The 21,208-nt window shown below is 42.6% G+C and overlaps 1 protein-coding gene across 2 annotated transcripts in view; it reads left to right on the top strand.

The window, feature by feature from the left end:
- The window catches only part of galnt18a (UDP-N-acetyl-alpha-D-galactosamine:polypeptide N-acetylgalactosaminyltransferase 18a), a 154,465-nt gene that overhangs the window by 75,866 nt on the left and 57,391 nt on the right, over window positions 1-21,208 (top strand). For both annotated transcript variants that reach the window (XM_070972741.1, XM_070972740.1), the window contains exons 2-4: window positions 4,503-4,710; window positions 4,822-4,988; window positions 15,164-15,350. In XM_070972741.1, coding sequence (XP_070828842.1) covers window positions 4,503-4,710; window positions 4,822-4,988; window positions 15,164-15,350 — 562 coding nt within the window. The remainder of the gene's footprint in view (window positions 1-4,502; window positions 4,711-4,821; window positions 4,989-15,163; window positions 15,351-21,208) is intronic.

Raw genomic sequence — 21,208 nt, 5'->3', positions numbered from 1 at the left:
AAATTGTGAGCAATTGCGAGTGGTTTGTGTGCTGGAGAAGATAAAATACTGTAAGTCATGAAAAGCTGATTGATGAGGAGCTGTGGCAAAAAGTCACACACTACAGTAGATATTTTTTCTATTCTGTATCTTCCCATCCAGAGGTAGAAAATAGATCTGCTGTAATTGTTTCACAGAAAAACAGGAATTGAAAACAAATGCAGACCAGAAGGAGGAACTGGTGCAGTTCAACAATTTTAGTGACAAGAAAGCAAACCCAACAAAGACTTAGAGGAGGGCGAGGTCAAAACCAAAGTAAAAGTCCAGAAGGCAAACAAAATAAGAAAGACAAAGGGAAACACAGAGGCATAAATACACTGGGGAGGGAGAACGAATGAGATGCAGGTAAAAACAATGAGACTATCACACAGGTGCGAAAATACAAGAAGTAAAGCAAAATGTGACCCATGATGAAAACCTTCAAAATAAAACAGGAAATAACAAAGCTAAACAGACCAGATCATGACAAGGTCATTTGGTGACTCTGTCCAGCATTTAGACCGACAGGAACTCTGAGGCTGAGCTGTAATGATGCTCCAGTGACCCCCTGACATTCCCTCCAGCGCCACCATCAGGCCAAAATGTCCACTTCGAAGCAACAAATATCAAAATGTAGTACTCAGGCATAAACCTAACATTCACGCTCCTTAAAGGATGAACTCTGAGCTTTCCTGGTGTCCCATCCTTAGAATAAAATGTAGGAGCAATTTAGGACTTTGAGAAATACACTTGATTTGATTTTTTTCAAATGTGAGGATACCAGTCTGGCAAAATGGCGCTGGAGTCAGGATGTTCTTAGCCTGGCTAAGCATAAAGAATGGAAACAAGGGAAACAGCTGGTCTGTCCCTGTCCGAAGTACAAAAAATATGCTACTGCTCATGGCTTTAATCTGTACACAAAGAAAAACTTTCTTTTTCAAGATTTTTTCCTCGAATGTCACAAAGAATGTAAATAACCATATTTTGCAAATTGTTGCACTAGACTAACTGACCTTTCAGTTAGGACAAAATACACACACACACACACACACACACACGGTTTCCATCACATTTGGGAACATTACACAGACTTACGTACAGATTCAGATTCATTTCCTTACCCTGACCTTAACCCAAGTCTTCACCCTAAAATGTAATGATTTACATTATGGGAAGCTGCATTCTGTCCCCACAAGAACGGCGAGTCCCCACAAAGTGATTGTGTAAACAGATTTATGTCCCCACAACATGACTAATACATGGGGACACACGTACACACGCGTACACACTCACAACTGTAATGTTGCTATCGTGCTTAGTTATTTGCCCGTCAGTTGCAATTACATTTCCTGACAGTAGAGGACACACGCAGGGACTGCAAATTAAGACACTCTCACATGTACATGTACATGTGCACGTGCACTCTGTCCCTGCTGCACGTACACATGCACTCATGTACATACATTACTGTAGATACTGTACTACACACACACAGTCACAATTTCACTTTTGTTCTACTTGATTTTCACTGACTTTTCCTCCAAAGGTAAGCTATTGCCTCCAGCCATGCAGGAAAGGGTAGCTGGGTCCTACTAAATTAATAATGAAATATGTCATACAGAGTGCAGGGCAAGACACAACACACTCCCTCTGTTCATCTGTTCTCTACTCGAACATCAGGAAACCTTCACAGGTGTAGTTGCTCTGATGCATCTGTCCTTTTCTCTCCTGAGAGTTGTCCTCCAGAACTAAAAAGCACAATGCATTAACTAAAATCAGTGAATATAAATGACTTTTTTCAACCAACATTCCTCATTCTGTCAGATATCAATTTAAAAAAGTTGCCCAAATGAGTTGACTTAAAACTCCTCAAAACTTAAGGTGCGTCATAATGCATGGGTGGCCAAGAAAAGTGTAGCAGAAAATCATTTGCAGTGCTTTTAGGGTGCTTATTATGAGGCTCTGAGGCATTTCACCCACGAGAGGACATGTTATTGCCAAAGAGTGAAGTACTGCTCTTCAAATTAATGAAAAAAGCCCCATTCAGCTCAGGAGGAAGAGAAGGATGAAGTGCCTCGAGCAGGCCTGTTTAGAGGGCAGAAGATAAAAACAAAGTGGTGTTTGACAGACTTGAACCAGAATATTTAGATAAAACTGAAAGCAAAGTTCAGTTTTGCTTAGAAATCAGTATATACAGGATGTGCAGTACATCCCTGGTGTTTGTCTTGACTTGTGTGTTAATTTGGTCCAAACTGTAAAGATGAAAAAGAAGATAGAAGATTTTTTCTGCAGTGATAGTTCCCCCTACATATGTGTTGTTTTTGAAGTTGTGGCTTTTATTCTAAATGATTATCTGAATGATTTGGTTTTAATTTGTAAAATACTGGAAAACACTATATCAACATATGAATACTGTATAGTTAGTCAGTCAGTTATGTTCAGCTCAACATGAACGTAGTCTCTGTGACGTCACCCATAGGTTTCTGAAGAGCCATTGTGAAGCTCAGTGACATCTTGGCAGTGCCTGACTTCACCAAACTCCAGCTAATACATCCATCCATCCATCCATTTTCTATACCACTTATCCCTTTCAGGGTTGTGGGGGGGCTGGAGCCTATCCCAGCTGTCAACGGGCAAAAGGCGGGGTACACCCTGGACCGGTCACCAGTCGATCGCAGGGCAACACACAAGACAACCATTCACACTCACACTCACACCTAGGGGTAATTCAATCAGTCACCAATTAACCTAATGAGCATGTTTTTGGTCTGTGGGAGGAAGCTGGAGTACCTGGAGAGAACCCACGCATGCACAGGAAGAACATGCAAATTCCACACAGAAAGGCCCTGCCCGGGGATCGAACCGGCAACCTTCTTGCTGTGAGGCACGCGCACTACCTGCTGCACCAATGTGCCGCCCAGATAATACAAAAATGGGCAAAGAGGTAGAGCATGGGTGGAGCTGAAGTGGGCCAAATGACGCTGAAATTGAGCAACTAGCTGTCACTCAGAGTCCATTTCCACAATTCAGCGTAACTTTAATCCTTAATGTAATTAAAGTGAGTTATATAAAATTTCACCCCTGTGTAGTTGTCATGAATGCAGAAATTAGCTATAAAGACCAAACTGGTTTTTGTACCAGGCTAAAAAAAAAAAGAAACAAATGCTGTCCACGTAAGCTCTCACTCCCACATAAGAATGCAAAAATGACTCCAACTGTTGAAACAAGTATGCCAAACCAATGGGTGGGAGTAAAATCTACATCAACGGTGTGTCAATTACCACAGAAAAACAATCTGCGCGTGCATAATGAGATATTTTCCTTTATTTTGCATGTGTATGAATTTTGACCTTAGACACTGTTTCCGCAAATACTGTACGTCCAAAAACTTCTTGATACTCTTGATAGATAGAAAAATATGTACAGCAGCTGCACTGTCATTCTAGTTTATATGACACAGAAAGTGGCAGTAATTCAAACTGCTGTTCTTTAAGCATTCAGAGCATTCATCGACAGTGAAGACAAGTATTGTTAATTGGGGCTGTTTCATTTTTCAGGCAGAACATTCACAAGCAAGTTGTGAAGGTGAATGGAGAAATCCCCTCAGTTGATCTGGAATCTCACACTGTAGCTGTAAATGTTTATTTCCGTGGCTTGAGCACCTTTGGTTTTCCAACCTTTCAACATTTTTTTTAGCGCGCTTCAGTCTCATGAATGTTGCATTCTCCCAGTTGATCCAATGAAACAACAGACCTCCGCGTTCAGATTCTGCTGCTGCTTTGCTCCAGAGGTGACAGGGAAGCTGCAAAGCATCGTTCTGCTTCCCTAGTTCAAATCATGACAAGCTCGAATGAGTGCAGCCTATTGGTCTGCTTGCATGCTATAATTCATCTAAAAAATGAATACTTCAAACCACAAAGTACGCTTTCTGTTGTTTGCAAATGTTTCTTTTTCCCCTACAGTCCTCAAGCATATTTTCTTACACTCTGTTTTCCATCATGCTGGTGCTGCACACATAGCACATACAGATACAGTGCTGATTTAAAAAAAAATGTTTCCTTGGGCACGATCGTGGATTTGTGTCCACCTCTGCAGAAACTGATTGGCGTGGCTGCCAGAATGAGTTACTTGTAATGACAATGAAAATCCTTGTTACTGCGCATCACATTTTTGTTCCATCCCTTTCCCCCGTGCTGCTGAAATTATTTCAGTCCTCAGCACACAGGATTTGTTTGATTACCACACAGCATCCTTAGCGCTCAGTCATTTTTTCTGCCAGGCTCTGTGAATAGAACTGAAGGGAGTTCATTTGTCATTCAGGTTTTCCACAGCGTAGCGTCAGGTAGCTTGGCTGTCACAGCATCTGGTTGCACGGCGGTTAGTGATGGGTGGAGGAGAAAACTGTCAGAGAAAATACTGAAATATGTTCCCTCAAAATCCAGCTTGTCCAAAGCGCATCAGCGTCTCTCCCTCTCTGTCCACAGAGGCCCCACAGAAGGATGGTGAAGACGCTGCGTCCTCGTCAGACACAGCCGCAGACTCCGCCTCCTCCCTGTTTGACCACTGGGGTCACGACCTTGGCCCCGAGAGTCGGCGGGTTGCCCTCAAGAAGTTCCGGTACTATGGCTACAACGGCTACCTTAGTGATCGCATCTCTCTCACCAGGCCAATCCCAGATTTACGACCGGATGGGTGAGTCGGTCGATTGATGTGTGATTGATTAATCTTTGTGGATTCCACCTTTGATAGATGTTCAAGTCTTGATGGCGCTCCAGTAAGAAAGCCTCTGGCTCTCTGTTTCAGGTGCAGAAACATGTCATACTCATCAGACCTTCCCCAGCTGAGCGTCATCTTCATCTTTGTCAACGAGGCCTTGTCAGTGCTGCTGCGCTCCGTCCACACAGCCATCCAGAGGACTCCGTCACACCTGCTCAAAGAGATCATCCTGGTGGATGACCACAGCAGCAGCTGTAAGAATCATAAAACTTGCTGTAATTTCACTTTCATGATACGTGGACAGCACGCCCACTTTTCCTTAAAGCTAAGCCACAGACGCAGTGCTGACACTCATTCATGCCTCCATCCATCCAAAGGGAGCAATCAGTTTTGAGGTGTGATTCAAAGGTGGATCCCATTTTGATATCTCTCTTGGCAGCAATACTTCTCCTTGAAAGCATTCACCCCTGGGCCATAGGCTTTCTAGGAGAATTTTATAGTATTATCAATATATATATATTTGCCCATTGACTGGTTTTCTACATCATTTTTCACTCTCACTCACTTTGATCTGTTGAGGTGTTCAGTCCATAGAGGATACCTTTTGAGGGAAACAAAGTATACTGTACTAACAGGCATAAAATAAACAGAATGGAATACTGTTCATTCATAATACAACTACTGTAAAAGAGGCATAATCTGCTCTTTGTAGTTTGGGGACCAGCTTGACTGTTTCATGCACAAACCACATGTGTTGAGCTGTGCTGAGCGAAGAACAAGTTATTGTCCTTCTGCTTCAAGTTTCACAGAGCGTAAACTGTGTTAAATGGCAGGTGGTGCTGTGGCAACGTGTGTTAACCACACTCTTAATAGTACCTCCTATATGTGGTAATTTACACTGCTGGATATGTGTGGCCAGCCAAAGGGGGGTGTGATGGGAATATTAGTCTCCCCTGTTATGTGGGGAGGTTTTGCATAGGACAGGCAGTCTGAGAAGACTTCATTCACTTTCTTGCAACAGTTACAGCAGATGAGAAGATTGATATCGCACTCGTGTTCATGCATTAAACATGAAGGTAGAGCTGGGAAATGCTTTGCTTAGCTTAGCTTACTATGAGAACAGGAAGCGAGGAGAAACAGTGGTGGTATAATGGTGATGAACCAACGTTGATCACCATTATCTTATAAATAGTCTGACACAAATGGAAACAACCCACATCGTAAGGCCACTGCTCGTCAACATTGTAAGCATCGGTTCTGCAAATGCCATGGCCTCGTGTCCGAACGTCACAAGTTCATGTGAACACTGCGCTGCCTTCAGAGGCGGAAAAAACTGAGCTAGCAAACAGGAAACAGGCATGACAGAGAGAGGAGAGTACTGAGAGAGGACTACTGTCCTCCTCTGGTGACACTTCATCTATGGACTGCTTACGGTATTTAGCTTATCACTCTGACAACTCTGCACGTCACACTTCAGTTAGCTGAGTTGCTAGCGGAAGTTATTCATGCGTCTCCCTCATTAGTGAAGGCTAAACTAAACAAAGGCATTCAGTCATTTACTGTTATACGTCATCGTCATTATCTGCTCCACTTCTCACTGTCTTGCTTTATTTTTTTTTTCCTCATCCTCTTTATTTTCTCTCGTTTTTCATTTCCAGAAGGATAACTCCTCTTCCCTTTCCTTTGTTGACTTTCAATCTAGACTTCGAGAATGTTACGCAAATCGTGGGGGAGGTTTCCTACTGAGATGTCATTGCAAATCGTCGATTGGTTGTTCAACATATCGAAAGATGTTGGCTTATTTTTTCACATTGAGGCTTTTTCTTTCCTTAAATCTAATATATATATAACCTTGAGCCTCATATAAATTACTGTAATGTTGTATGGCGCAATACATTTCGTAGTTACCTTGAGAAACTGCAGATTTTACTGTAGGAAGTCATAAGGCCATATCATGGTTCAAGGTAAATGCTCCAGCTAACCCACTTTTTCACAGCCAGAGTCTTCTGCAGCTTGCTGAATGTCATATCTTTCACAGTGCTTGTGTACTGTATAATGTCCCTCACATACATAAGGGAAAGAAAAAAAACTTGTTGTTGCATCTTTGTTGTAAATTTGTTGCATCTTAGCTATTTAACCCATGCTTAGACTGATGGAATACATGTCTTGGGACCATTAAGTTGCTGAGGTTCTAATTTAGCTTAGGTTCATACCTGATAGTAAACAGATATTTTAAAGACCTCGGTCTACTTAATGTCTATTCTCAGGGTTCAGATAGTTTATTAGGATGTTCCATTTCACATATTTCCATTATGGCTTAAATAATTGTACTTGTATTTTAACTGTTAAGTGGATAAAGTAGTGCGCATGCCTCACAGCAAGAAGGTCGCCGGTTCGATTCCCGGGTTGGGCAGGGCCTTTCTGTGTGAAGTTTGCATGTTCTTCCTGTGCATGCGTGGGTTCTCTCCGGGCACTCCAGCTTCCTCCCACAGACCAAAAACATGCTCATTAGGTTAATTGGTGACTCTAAAATTGTCCTTAGGTGTGAGTGTGAGTGCGAATGGTTGTCTGTCTTGTATTTTGCCCTGCAATCGACTGGTGACCGGTTCAGGGTGTACCCCGCCTCTTGCCCGACAGCTGGGATAGGCTCCAGTCTCCCGCAACCCCGAGAAGGGATAGTCGGTATAGAAGATGAATGAATGACTGAATGAATAAACGGGACCCAACTGCATTGAAAATTAGTGTTTTCCAACACGTCAAACAATTCCTTTAAGTCATTAAACCTTTCCAATTGTGTGTTAGTCCCTGGAGGGATATTGTAGGAATATTATACAGGGCTTGCAAAAATCAAGTTGCTGAATTAGTGGTCCATTTTTTCAGTATTTGCTGACAGTGTGCTGCTCACATTTTTCATGTAGATTGCTGTTACCCCTGCTGCTTTCATGACACAGAAATATAATAGGCACAATCAATAACACCTTTCCATGTTTAGGTCAGTTGTTATTCCGTATGGACATAGGAAGAAAACTGATTGAATTAACCACCTCATTATTTTTAATTGTTTCTACCTTTTCAGTATCGCTTACTGACAGCTTTGCATGTGCTGATCTCTCCTCCAGCACATATCACCAGGGTCGTACACTGTCACGAAACTAGAGCCCCTAGAGCGGACTTAACCGCTTTGAATATGTGTTTTTGAAGCCATACTGTGTTTCCACTGCATGGTACAGCTCTACCTGGCTCCTTTTTAGCAACACGTACTTTTCTCTACTTGGTTTTCCACTGCACAGAGTGACCTCTCGATGTAGGCAGGATAAGCTGATTGTCGCCGCTAACAAAAAAAGAATGTGGCATCATCTTCGGTGTGTCACAACCAAGAAGCTGCAGCCTTTTACGCACTGTGACCTACACTGTACATTTACTGACAACCCCACTGCTAACCTTTTCTCTGCTCCACTCACATTCACCATAATCTGCGGCTCGCTCAACCACAGCAGCAGTCACTCAGCCACACACACCTCACACACTGTACTATGCGGTAGCTTAGCCTTTGTAGACTGTTGCACAGTGGAACCTATTAACTGAAAAAACTAAATAAGTAAAAATCCTGCCAGGGTTAATTCGAAATGGGCCATGAATCCACCTCAAGCGCATTCTAAAACTTATATGATCTAATCATTGATATTAAATTAAATAGAATTAAGCATTTTTGAAAAATCTTTTCAGTCAGTCTTCTCAAGGTGCACCCAGCAGACAACACCGTGGAACATGTCAATGCCACCTTTTTAGAGAGGTACAGGGCAGATGTGGAGCCCACTGCATGATATTAAATCTTTTTAATAGATTTTCTACCTTCACAATACGGTTGTTACTAAGTGCGGTGCCCTGGGTCATGTGTTAAAATGTGTCGTGTCAAAAGAAGGTTCTGTAACTTACAGAGAGCAACAAGTGCTGAGGTAACAGACACAGTACAAGTGAAGAGTTATCAGGTGAGTCAGCTGACAAGTAATGTGCCGTATGCAGCAACATTAGCTAAAGCTTTGCTAACATTAGCCACTTTTAGCCAGCTTCGCTGTGTAGAATGTGTTTAAACTCCGACAACACTGCAATGAAATAATATCAAAATACAGAGTTAAATGAATTCACAGCAGCTCGATTGGGAGTTTTTCCTCACATTATCGGGCATAGATCGAGAGTTAAATAATTGCGTTAAGTACTCACCCCCGTCTGCGAGCAAAGGCCTAGACTGTCTATATTTTATGTCCCACTTATTTTTATTATACTTTGGATGGTGCACAAAGATCAGGACGTGTGCAGGCATTAGATGCACCACTGCTGTATGAAAACAGATTAAAACTTAATACGGCAGTCGCAGGCGAGGCACGGGTGCAACTTGTCTGTTAGAGGGCTGGCGTTAATAATTGCATCACGTACTATGGAACATATTTCACTTCTGCCAAATCTATAATTACCATTATGAGAAATCTGTCCGCTACCGTCGCCTGCAGATTTTATGGGTCTCTCACTGCTCCTCTGTTCTTCAATAATACAGTATATCAGAGTTTAGTTATGGTAGCTGCACAGGGTTGAATGCTGATTAGCGGAGCAACCAGGGGATAAATAGATTCAACATTTACCTCAAATTACTCCCTCCTAATGCATTACAGCTGTTCAAGTTAACGGAAATATGATTTAATGCTTTTTCTTTGCGGTGAATAACAATTGCGTGGCAGTAATTCATAATGAAGGTAATTGATGCGAGATAACTCTGAAAGTGAAAGAGCACGATCATTACTGTAGTTTATTGATTGTACATGGTGTAATTATAACAAATGAGGGCCAACTGAGGCTAGATGAAGGCAAAAGTGAAAATGCATTCACGCTCATTATGCGTTGACACAAGAAGAGTACATTAACAGAGACATCAGGGGTTGTATTCATAAAGCCCCAAAGTGCTGATCAAAGCTCACTGAGCCATGCAAAACTCCATTAATGTCACAGTGACATTACTTTGAATCGTTTTGTCTCACTCTTAACCAAATTTCTAGATCATAACTTACACTAATTCAGCAATTTATTCCAAAAATTAGCACTGCAAGTAACGATTATTTCCACTGCCATCTAATCTAACAAATATCTTTTTAATGAAGCAGTAAATTATTTGATCTGTAAAATGTCAGACAGTTGTAAAAAGAGCCCCACAATTTATGTGACATGTGTATTTTCAGCCATACTAGCATTGTTGCTCATCACGCGGGGCATCGATCAGTCCACTATTTTGGTGAAGTATTGACCGCCATGAAATTTTGTGGATAATGTATTCAATGACAATGACAGCGAATATCACAGTGTAATAACTTTGGTGAATTTTCCTAATACTTTGTTTTATGGCCAATTACCTGCAAAAATAATGACTTTCAGCCTCAGTGCTGAATGATGGCAAACATTACACCTGCTAAGCATTCGCATGTTAGCATTGTCATTGTGAGCATGTTGCTGAGAGTAACATGTAGCTCAAAGCACATCAGTGAGTAAGTACAGCATCACATCATGACTAGTGTGTAATGAAGTCTTACCAGGTGTTAAGACAGAATGCAAATTCAATTTAATGTCTGTGGAGGACAACATTGCAAATTCATGTCCAAGCATGTTGAAAATATTCCAATTTGAGCTAAGAAAGTGCACACATCCCAGAGCTTTATGGATCTTCTACACAAACGTAGCCTTCAGACACGAGAGGAGAAAGGAGACAGGCTGGAGGCTATTTTACATTACAGCAGTCTTGTCTGGCAGACATGTTGTATGATTCCTACGGTCCTCTCAGCCCTGATGCCATCATCCCCAGCAGCTTGAGATACATTCTGAACTTGTACTGTCTCATGTATGCAGATCTGATATCAGCCATAAACCTCCACCCTTCTTCTAACTACACAGTACCTTAAATAGACACAGCTTTGGCTCTGCTCTAGCTCCCTTGTGTTGCAGCCGTTTGTCCAGGAGTCCACGACTACAATGTCCTGTTAAAACAAGGTGATGTTGATTCAAACTGGAGTCTGTCCTCTAGCGGAGCCAGAGGCCGTCCCATCACACCACTGGGCTGAACGGGCATAATGAGCTGCGCAACTACAGCGCTCATTCTGCCCATTACAGCAGACAAACTGGACTGCTGACCCATAAGTGGAGACTTCACGCCCCCTTGTGGCTTTATGTACAGCAGCACGGTTCCTCTTGTTTTCATTGTTTTGTTCTTTTTTTTTTTTCGTGAACGAATGTTGCTGCACCCTCGTCTCAGGGCCTGGATACATGTCTGAAAACATTTGTACTTCAGATTGTACTTCGGGGAAGGACACAGGTCTGTGCTCCACAGAGCTCTCTTCAGGTTTGACATTGCCCCTTTGCGTCAGTCGCCACGTATAGTCGATCGTGGGGTGGGTGAGATTGAATTGTCTCAGTGAGGACTGTAACCACGATATGTTGTTGTCCGTCTGAGTGAGGCCACTCAATGCCATGGTTTTCAGCCACTCAGTCATCCCCCTCAACGTCATGGTGCCCTGCTATCAGGATGGCCTCGCGCTTGTCAGGGACGGTTAACAGGGCGACAGCGTAAAGCTGTTCACCCTCCCTCAGGCATGGTTCCTTCCTGGGTGCTGTCTGCCAACTCCTATGGTGTCTTCAGTCTTGACAGAGGGACGTGGACAATGCTTAAAAGTTGTCAGGGATGCTAGCAGGTCCTGGGCATGCTGCAGCACTAGACGTTCAGCTAATACAGAATGGCCCCAGCGATTTTGTCACCGTGTGTGCACACCATGGCTGGTAGCTTGCCCTCGTCCATGGTGAGGAAAGGCTGAGTTGGCGCCGTTACAAATGAGAAGTGGTGAGCAGCTAGTACGTAACAGCAGCTACTGTTTGATGCCAACTTTTGCTGACATTCTAAACGCTTATCACTCGATTTCTCAAAAATAATCTGTGATTAAATCAATAATTTAAAAGCAATTGTTTGAAAATGTGGTGAAATCACAGTTTCCTTTTTCATTACCACTATGCTGCTTCAACACTATGCACAAAACACTCATCTGAGTAGTTGTCAACATGAGGTTGTATTTGATTTGATTTCATCAGACAGTGGAAAAAACATTGATGCACTCTGACTGAGGATCATCTGACAGGCTTCGTTGGTCACACTGAGCGCAGCAATTCTCTAATGACGTTTTATAATGGACAGATGGCAAACAGTAACAGTACATTTGAGTAAAAAACATATTTAGCATTGTGAACCAGACATCGGAAAGTTAATTGGCTAAGCAGAGGTGTGCTTGATTTAATGACTGGATTTTTTATGTTTGGAAACAATCTCATATGTACATGGAACCCAACAAGGTGCTCTCCAAATAGTCCCAACTCCAGTTTTAAATGAGCCCATCTTTCTTCCAGGTCAGCAGCAAACTGTGGCTCATTAAAGGAAAACAGAGAGACGAGAGAATCCAGGCTGATGGTAATAATGAATAGAGAGGGGAAGGCAGCAGCCGCAGCCTGCGGGCCGGATTACAACACAGAGAAATCACATCGAGGAAATGAAGATGTTCGCTGCTTCACTGCGGGCAGTCTCTGTGAGTGTGTGGCTCTGAATCCAGATATGTGTGTCTACCTGAATGTGTGCGAGGCATATACAGTATGTAATCACTCATGAAGAAAGCAAGACAATTCCCAAATCCTAATAAAGAATGTGTGTATCATATCTGTGAGTTGATTATCTCACCCGTTTTTATTTTCTAGTATGAGCCCTCCAGACGTCTCACATCATCTGGGAGCATAAAAGCTGAAAAACAAATGTAATGAATCAGTGTTTAGTTATATTTCTCCACGTAGTTAAAACAGATCAAAGATTTTGCAAAATCCAGGCTGAATATTCTGCACAGTGTGCGTTCTCTGCCTGTTTGTGCTATACAAACCATAGATTTTAGAAGTCCTTTTTCTATATTTATCCACATTAGCAGCAGCGCTCTATGGGTGGCAATGTTGGTCAGTTAGTAAGTTGGCTGCTAAATTGGTTGTTCCATATCGTTGGTCTACATTTAAACCTATTGGATGGATAGCTGACTTTTCCTGTTGCATCATCATCTGATCAGAATTTAGAGTTCTCCAATACTTTGGTCTTTTTCTCTTTTAATCCTTTCTTTTCTTGTTGTTTTTTGTTAATTTTATGGAAATTTGTGCTCACCAAGATTTCCTGCAATATAAAGTCTCCTGCAGAGCCTAAAGAAAGCTCGCCTTCTGCAGCGTCACCTGCTTTACAAAGGAGTGCAGAGGAGCAACCACAGGAAATGACAGGATTTAAAAAACACTACATGGCCAAACTTTGTGGACACGCACAAATTACATTCACATGCATCATTCCCAAACCATGGGCATTTATCTGCTGCCTCCACTCTGGTTTTGGCTTTCCACCTGGCTTGTCCACAATATCAATGGATGCTGTATTCCACTCTCACAAAGTTGGGAGGCCTGCCTTTCAAAGGAATGGTCAAAACTGGTGCAGCACAGACCAAGATGTCCTGACTTTCAGTCTTAAACTGGCAGTAGACAAGTTTTTTTGCTTTAGCTTTTCATTATGAAGTAAATGTTGATTGCACAACATAATGGCTATAGAATAATGACATCATTGCCATTTTGATTGGTTCCCTATAAGCCTCTTTCAAAGTGCAATTTTGTCTGCCACCGTTTACAATTTCTTTGGAAAATGAAGCAGATGGAAATGGTGCCAGCCTGACCGGCGATCCAGTCGGGCTGGCACCATTTCCATCTGCTTTCAGTCTCTATTATAGACACAATAAATGAATGAACTCAAGCTTTTTCTCCTAATGTTTTTTTCTACTCCCCCCTCCACCCTGATGCCAAGCCCAGCTGTAGCTGCTTGTTTGTGTGAAGCGATACCCAAACTTTGTTATTACTCTATATACTTCACCTCTTTACCACCTCCCCTCTTTAATGAACATGCTTCTTTCTTCTCTCCTAATTCCAGGGGCGTTAATTGTTTCTGTACAGAAATTTGGAAACCAATGTTATGTATCTTGTGTTGGTGGTATTCGCTGGGCTCTGAGAACAGACAGTGATTTGATTGTACACAGTAACATGAGGCCTCCCCCTGCACGAGCACTTCTAGTATTTGGATTTATATAAATTCAGCAAGTGTGTCCATTCAGTGTGGACTGATGTTCATTTAATTATTGTCTATCCCAGGCTCTGCCAAGGGGTTTGTGAAATGTGAGTTTTGATGACTGAGTGCCAGTTTAGGCAGCCAGCATATGATTGAGGGTTGCATATATTCCAGTGATTACCGAATTCAACAGTTTGCAGATAAGATTGATCAGCGTATCTCTCCCCCAAGGTCTGTCAAAGTAAGATTAACCTCCATTTCCCCTCAGCCATACAGGGTTTTTTCCATCCATCCATCCATCTTATCCCTTTTGGGGTTGCGGGGGGGCCGGAGCCTATCTCGGCTGTCAACGGGCGAGAGGCGGGGTACACCCTGGACCGGTCGCCAGCCAATCGCAGGGCACATACACACAACCATTCACACTCACACTTACACTCACACTTACACCAAGGGGCAATTTAGAGTCACCAATCAATCAACCAATCAACCTAATGAGCATGTTTTTGGTCTGTGGGAGGAGCCGGAGAAGCCGGAGTGCCCGGAGAGAACCCACGCATGCAAACTTCACACAGAAAGGCCTGACCCGGGAATCGAACCTGCGACCTTCTTGCTGTGAGGCACACGCACTACCTGCTGCGCCACCGTGCAACCCAGGGTTTTTTCCATCGTGGGTTTTCCATCTCACTTACATGTTGAACTGCAGAGTTTCCCATGAAATTACTAACTTTAGCTAACATCATGGGCATTGATTACAGAACAATGATGCAAAACTTGCAAGGTCCCACTAATTGCCATGCAACTATAGTTTGACATAGTCCCTGAGTAGTGTGTTAAATGTAGGCTGTGTTAAATGTAGGCTATTGAAAGTGATTGTATTATTTAAATATAGTACATGTATTTCATGTCACATTTTAGGGCCACAATATGTTTCCACTGCCATTTTGTAGGCCACATCGAGTGACTGTGCCTTCACGAGTGTCCAAATTGAAATGAAATGTGTTACTAAAATGGTATTAGACAGTAGGAAAGATGGTCAAAGTTGGAAAAACAAGGGATTCTCCTTTGAAATCAGGATCTTTGAATGTAATAGGCTAAAAGCTGTAATACAGCCTACATACAACTATACAATTTATTCCACACACACACACACAAAGTCACATTGGATTTCCTCAGTGTCTTAGAGTCTCTACAGAGCTTTGTCGATGAGATCAATGTTGCAACAGGCTTCAGTAAGTTTTCCTTAACATGTGTGTTCGTGTCTCACTCTCTGTCCAGTGGAGCTGAAAGAGCACCTGCAGAGCTTTGTGGAGGAGACCAACGCTCAGCACGGCGCGGGCTTCATCAAGGTGGTCCGCCATGACAAACAGGAGGGGCTAATCAGATCCAGAGTCAGCGGATGGAGGGCCGCCTCCGCTCCCGTCGTCGCTCTGTTCGACGCACACGTGGAGTTCAACACAGGATGGTGAGCATCTGGCTTCATCTCATTCTGCATACTGTAAATACAGCAACATCTGCAGTAAAACTACAAGTTACAGCTGCATCAAGCAGTTCCACAGCCAGTAGCTGTCTTGCTTCCTGATGTTACGGGATAAGTCCAGTCAGATTCTCTTTTTCTTACTGTTTGCTGTTCATAAATCTCATGAAAAGACCATAACCATAACACGTTGGTTGGTGTGTGTGTGTGTGTGTGTGTGTGTGTGTGTGTGTGTGTGTGTGTGTGTGTGTGTGTGTCCCTTTGACCTTGGATGTCTTGCAGAAAGCTGGTTGAGTGAAAACACTGTTTCTTACCTCATAGATGAGGTAGACTCTGAGTTTTCCATCCTAGAACGAAAGTTAACTTAAGCTCTGGCCCAGTTACCATCGCAACTGACTCTGTGAACCTAACTTGCTCTCTGGCGGGTTTTCTTTAACAAACCCAGAGTTTCTCCTTGCTGAGCCTGAAGCAGCTGTTGGACGTAGGGTGTCTTTTCCTCATTTACCCGACTAATGAAGAAGCCGAATTCACATTACATCACGAGAGGATTTTTTTTGAGACCCCTGTTCGATGTGCCATTTCATTCCCTGATGACCACCCAATCGAACATTACCATTTTTCATTACGCTCTATCTCTATTTATCTGAACAACACTCTCTGGCCTGCCATCTCTAATATTGCACACAGCAGCCGAGCTCTCAGATAATTTGAGACCTAATATGCCGGAATCAGTTTGAGTGCAGTTGACATTTTCTTGATGAGATGCATTTTGTACAAATCCTTTACCTCAGGATGACGTTGAATCCTACATACAGCATTAACTTGGCATTTACTGAACATCTCACAGTGCGACTCTGTGCTGCGGAGGCTGACGGACCCTCCTCCTGGTGATGCCAGGCTCTGTTGCTTCGATGTTCATTATTTATTCTCATCACTTCAGTGTACTTTTCAAACTATTCCACAGAAGAACATAAAAAAATGAACAAGGAGAGAACAGTACTGTAGCTCACTAGCTTCCATATGTAACTTTGACATGTAAACCTCTGTAGACTCTCTGTGACAGCAGAGACTTCATCATGTTCCTGTGATCAGCATTCTGTTTCGGTATCTTTTAAACTACTATATTTGGCTAAATCTCTGGAGTATTGTCTTCTGGGGGGGTGATTGGATGCCTTCAGTCCCTGGTCGCCTTCCCCCCGTTTTGCAGGCCTCTGCCTTCTATCTGTTGGCTGAGTAAAACTCAAATTTTAATCTGCAAATCAGGATGTTAGGCAGGAGGACATTATGTGTTAAAACAGCATTCTGTTGGTGTTTAAAGCCGCTATGAATTGAAATAGCTACTGAATGATCTTTACTTTGTTAAATATGTCAGATATGGTTAAAAGGTACAATAATGAACCCTGGTCCAAGCTCAATATGTCTTCACTGTATGAACTACTCTTTATATTTCATTTTCAGCTGCTTCCAAGGACAATAAAAATTTTATTCAGTAGCATTTCATCACTTGTTCATCTGTAATATTAAAAGAAAGTGAGGTGAAATGTTAAATGTATTGAGCGCTGCATTCAAACTTGTGCATCGAGCAGCAGTTCTCTCCCACGCTAACTCGCTGCTGCTGCAGCTGTGTTGCTTTTTTTTCTGAAAATGCGCTCATACTCACCAAAGGCACATCTCAGAACTTCTATCGCTAGTGGGCTGAAGTAGGACGACCTTTTTTTAAATCAGAGAGAACATACATAGAATTGATTGAACTAACTCAGATCAGCAGCTCTGGAACAGTTTCCCATCTCAGGGTTCATCAGCTCAGAGTTCACGGTTCGGCAGAAAAAATAACAATATTAGAAAAACACACCCCCTGTAGACGTCAAGTGCATTAACAGCATTACTTCTCAATGAGTTCCTGAAACCTTTGCTCACCATTGAACTGTACAGCTGTTCAATTTGTTGTTCAAAATCCTTCATAATATACCTAAATACTCCACTTCTGTGTTGCTTTGTTGCCTCCTCTCAGCTCCGACGCTCCAGCACAAGTGGTGGATTTCACAATTTAAAGCAGAAGCATCAGTTGTTGGGAACAAACTGAACCCATCAGTTTGCCTTCTCAATGGCAGAGAGGTGGGTTTTGCTGCTGAAGTGTTTTGAGAAATTTGTAAATGTAACTCTGGGTCTCTGCAGTTTGGATTCGATTTATCTCTTCCAATCAGTCCAGGAGGGGTTAAATAACACCCCAAAATGTGATTTGTACAAACCGCTAGACTCTATCGCATCTCAGCTCGGAGAGCATTGTGTGCGAGTGTGCTTTTCCATGAATCCCTCTCAGGCTTGTGCTGCCTTAACCAGCTACATGACAGAGCCTGTTGTAAGTGCCGGGACAAAGGAAAAGAGAAGAGAGCGGAGGAAAGAATGAGATGGCATTAATTCAGCAGGCGTTTTGTTTGAAGGGTTGCTGATTAAATCAGAAAAGAGATCATTTCACTGTGTGGGCATTTGTTTTTCCTCAAGATACAGAGCAGCGGTGAAGAATTTTAACAGTGAATGGCATGAAACTATTCATGAGCTGGTTCATGAGGGGATCATTGAAGTTACCCTGTTGTTTTTTCAGAACAACTGAGAACCGATGTAGCTGTAACCCATTTCCTTGTAAGTTCATCATTCAAGCAGGTGCGAAGCTTCAGCCCCACAGACGCAGCTGCGACGTATTTGTTAATATTTTGGGTCACAGAGTTGAATATGAGAGAGGCTGGGAATGAAGTGACTTAATTCCAGACGTCCTGGTGTATAAAAAGAGACACAGAGGTGGTTGAGATGCTTTGTTAAGAAGCTGACGTTGTTGTGGTCCAGTAAGGCCTAATTAAAGCTGCAGCCCTGTGGCTCTGCTTCACTGTCTGTCCTTAGGGCAGCCACCTGCCTCACAAACAGCAACCCTAAGGTGTGAATGAGTGTTCATTAAACTGAGTTCTGGACGTGGTAGAAGACAAATTTAGCCACTCTGACAACATTTAAAGGTGATCTCTCACCTTAATATTGATGCTGCTACCTCCAAGGTGTCCTAGAAAACAGAACGCACGTATTTTTGATCTCATGTTAAAGTGATGTGAAGGCATAGTTTTGTTTTATGTTGAAGTCTTGTGCTCATATAGATAGACATAGCACCTTAACAGCAAGATAATACCCCCTTTTAACTTGAACACGCCCCCTTCACAAATTCAAAAAACGCATTCAAACCCTGACACACATCCCACTCCCAAAGTGCTCTGTGCCCGCTGCCACTCTGTCAGACCATTGCTCCAGGATTGCTGCATCTCTCTCACAGTTCTCAGATGTTTTAATGCAGAGATATAACATCTGTAATGTCTGATGGTCACCCACAATTCATAGAACCATAGCTGCACTCTCGTTGTAATGTCTGTGTTTCTCTGGGATGAGCCAAAGCTTCTTTTTTCAGGCTGAAATTGAAAGCAATGACGGCAGTCCCCTGCTTCACCCTGCTCGAACAATGACGTCAGTCATGGACTGTTAGGATGCTGATGTCACTTGAGAAGTGTCAATCCCTTAAAAATATGATTAGAGACTGAGAAGCAATCCAATCTGTATTTTGATGAAGAAAACAAACCTACTTCAATATTGATTAATGCACTAATTAACTGTATTATTATTATTATTATCATTTGGTCTCAGCCTAAAGCTGGAAGGTCCATCGTATGTTGACCTTCTGTATTGAGCATCACATTTTCTTCTTGTGGGTTTGTGTCTGCATAATTCGATAGCGATCTGATCTGAATTCCCAGAGGTAGAAAAGACAAACGCAGAGTATCTGGCAAAACTGTAGCGGCGTTCCCACAGTAATGTTATATATTGCAGATGCACAACGCTGTCGAAAGGAGCACAAATAAGAACAGAGTGGTTTAACAGTTCATTGAGCAGCTTTGTACAAAGTGTGCAGGTCTCATCTGCTGTTATTCTGTTCCACGACTTTTCAGCCACTTTGCCTTGAAGCAGGGTCAGGTGTGTGTGTATGTGTGCGTGTTCATGAAGCTGAGACAAAAACCATCACATGAACCTTATTCAGTCACACATTTTAAAAAGGGTTTTTTAATCTCACGCCAGCTCAACATTATTAATGTCAATGTTTTTTTTCATCGCAGTTGGTGTTGTGTTGAACAGTTTCGCTGTAGTCTGAAGAGTAATTACTGTTCAGAATGAAAGCTGACAGTCCAATCTGCTGTACAGTACAGTGTTGCAATAGGGACAGTGTACTGCGACTCATGTAGCTTAATCGATCCTGCGCTGACTGAGACAGACGCATGTTTACATGTCAGTGACAACTACTTTAGCTTTGCTCGTCTGAGAAAGAGAGAAATACATCAAATAGCTCCACAGATTTCCCATTTCAGAGGATGGATATCTATGTCATCCCTGTGTGCCCTGAACAGAGAGTTTACATGGTGGCATAGGCGCTGCATCTCAAAAGTCCTCTTCTCCCAGCAACGTTTTTATCTTAATATTGTAAATATTAGCTACTGTACAAGAGTTTGCACCAAAAACTGGCATCCAGTTGACATGCAGTAAGAGAAAACTCAGAATCTAATGTTATAAACTTCACCTTCGAAAATCTCCACCAGCATCAGAAACATGAGGGGAAAACACAAGCAGCCAATCAGAGCTCTTACAGTCCCCATGTGGTATCTCTGTTGACGCCATGACCCCGATATATAATAAAATTTTAATGAGGAGCACGGAAGCTACATCGTAGCCTATGACATAACCTCAGAACCTACGCACATAGCCGCCGTAGCTGGTTGGTAAATCCAGTTTTACTCTTGCTTCGCATTTAAAGGAGGCTAACTGTTTTCCTCTGCTCGCAGTGCTTCAGCTGACACGAGAGGATGGACTGGCTACAAACCTCTGACTCAGGGTTAGACGCCAAATAAGCATGTTTGTTAGAGAGTGAAGAATATTGCAGGAAACCTGAAGTCATACGTATATTTAGCAGAGGATTCTAGTTTGGTTTTTACATCCTTCTATCATATTTCAATCTGGATAGCAAGTTTGAGTTTCTTGTTGCATTTTAATGAGGACATTTCTGTTCATTTTATAGCTCCTACCTTTTAAGGAGACCGAGTTTAATACCAAGACAAGTATGTTGACACGGAGCAGAAATGTTTTGTAATTATTCCACTAAGTACTGTAAGTAATGGGAGCAGTGGTTAATTACTAAACTCATTAGCATAGCTGGTTATGTTTAATCAATCACGGCGATGAGGCTGAGGGTCGTGACACGTTATCATAACTTTTCTCACAGAAATCGAGTGCAGTTTTCCTCTGAACAGAGGCTTAACGTCGGTCTCTTTGAGCCGCGGACACTTCATCACTTCAGGGTCCTCTCTTTAAAACACTCGGATACAACAGCCGCTGTGTACCTGTTAATCATTCTGACAGCTTGAAAAATATCGCACGCTCACACTTCAGTGAGAGCGCGCGCACACACACGAATGCACGCAGGTACACACACTGCATCATAATGTCTGAGTTGGATCCAAAATAACATTCGTTACTGCTGTGTTGCAGATTAGACAAGAGACACTTACAAGGTTCTTAACCCCTGTACGCCTCCACCCGCTCCACTGCTATCTCCATCTCTCTCCCTCTCTCTCTCTCTCCCTCTCTCGCTCTCTCTCTCCACACACACACAGAACCCACATAAACCTCCCACATGTTTCCACAGAGGGGGTATTGGTCTATGACTAATGAAATCATTCTTGGCAGAGATACGGAAGAGCTCAGCTGGAGATACAACACTGTTTCGTCTACTTTCTCCCCTCTCTCTAAACACACACACATTTGCA

The sequence above is a fragment of the Chaetodon trifascialis genome, chromosome 10 (assembly GCF_039877785.1).
Source record: "Chaetodon trifascialis isolate fChaTrf1 chromosome 10, fChaTrf1.hap1, whole genome shotgun sequence".
Taxonomy (NCBI): domain Eukaryota; kingdom Metazoa; phylum Chordata; class Actinopteri; order Chaetodontiformes; family Chaetodontidae; genus Chaetodon; species Chaetodon trifascialis.
Note: the sequence above shows the minus strand (reverse complement) of the source record. Positions and strands in the feature narration are given on the sequence as shown.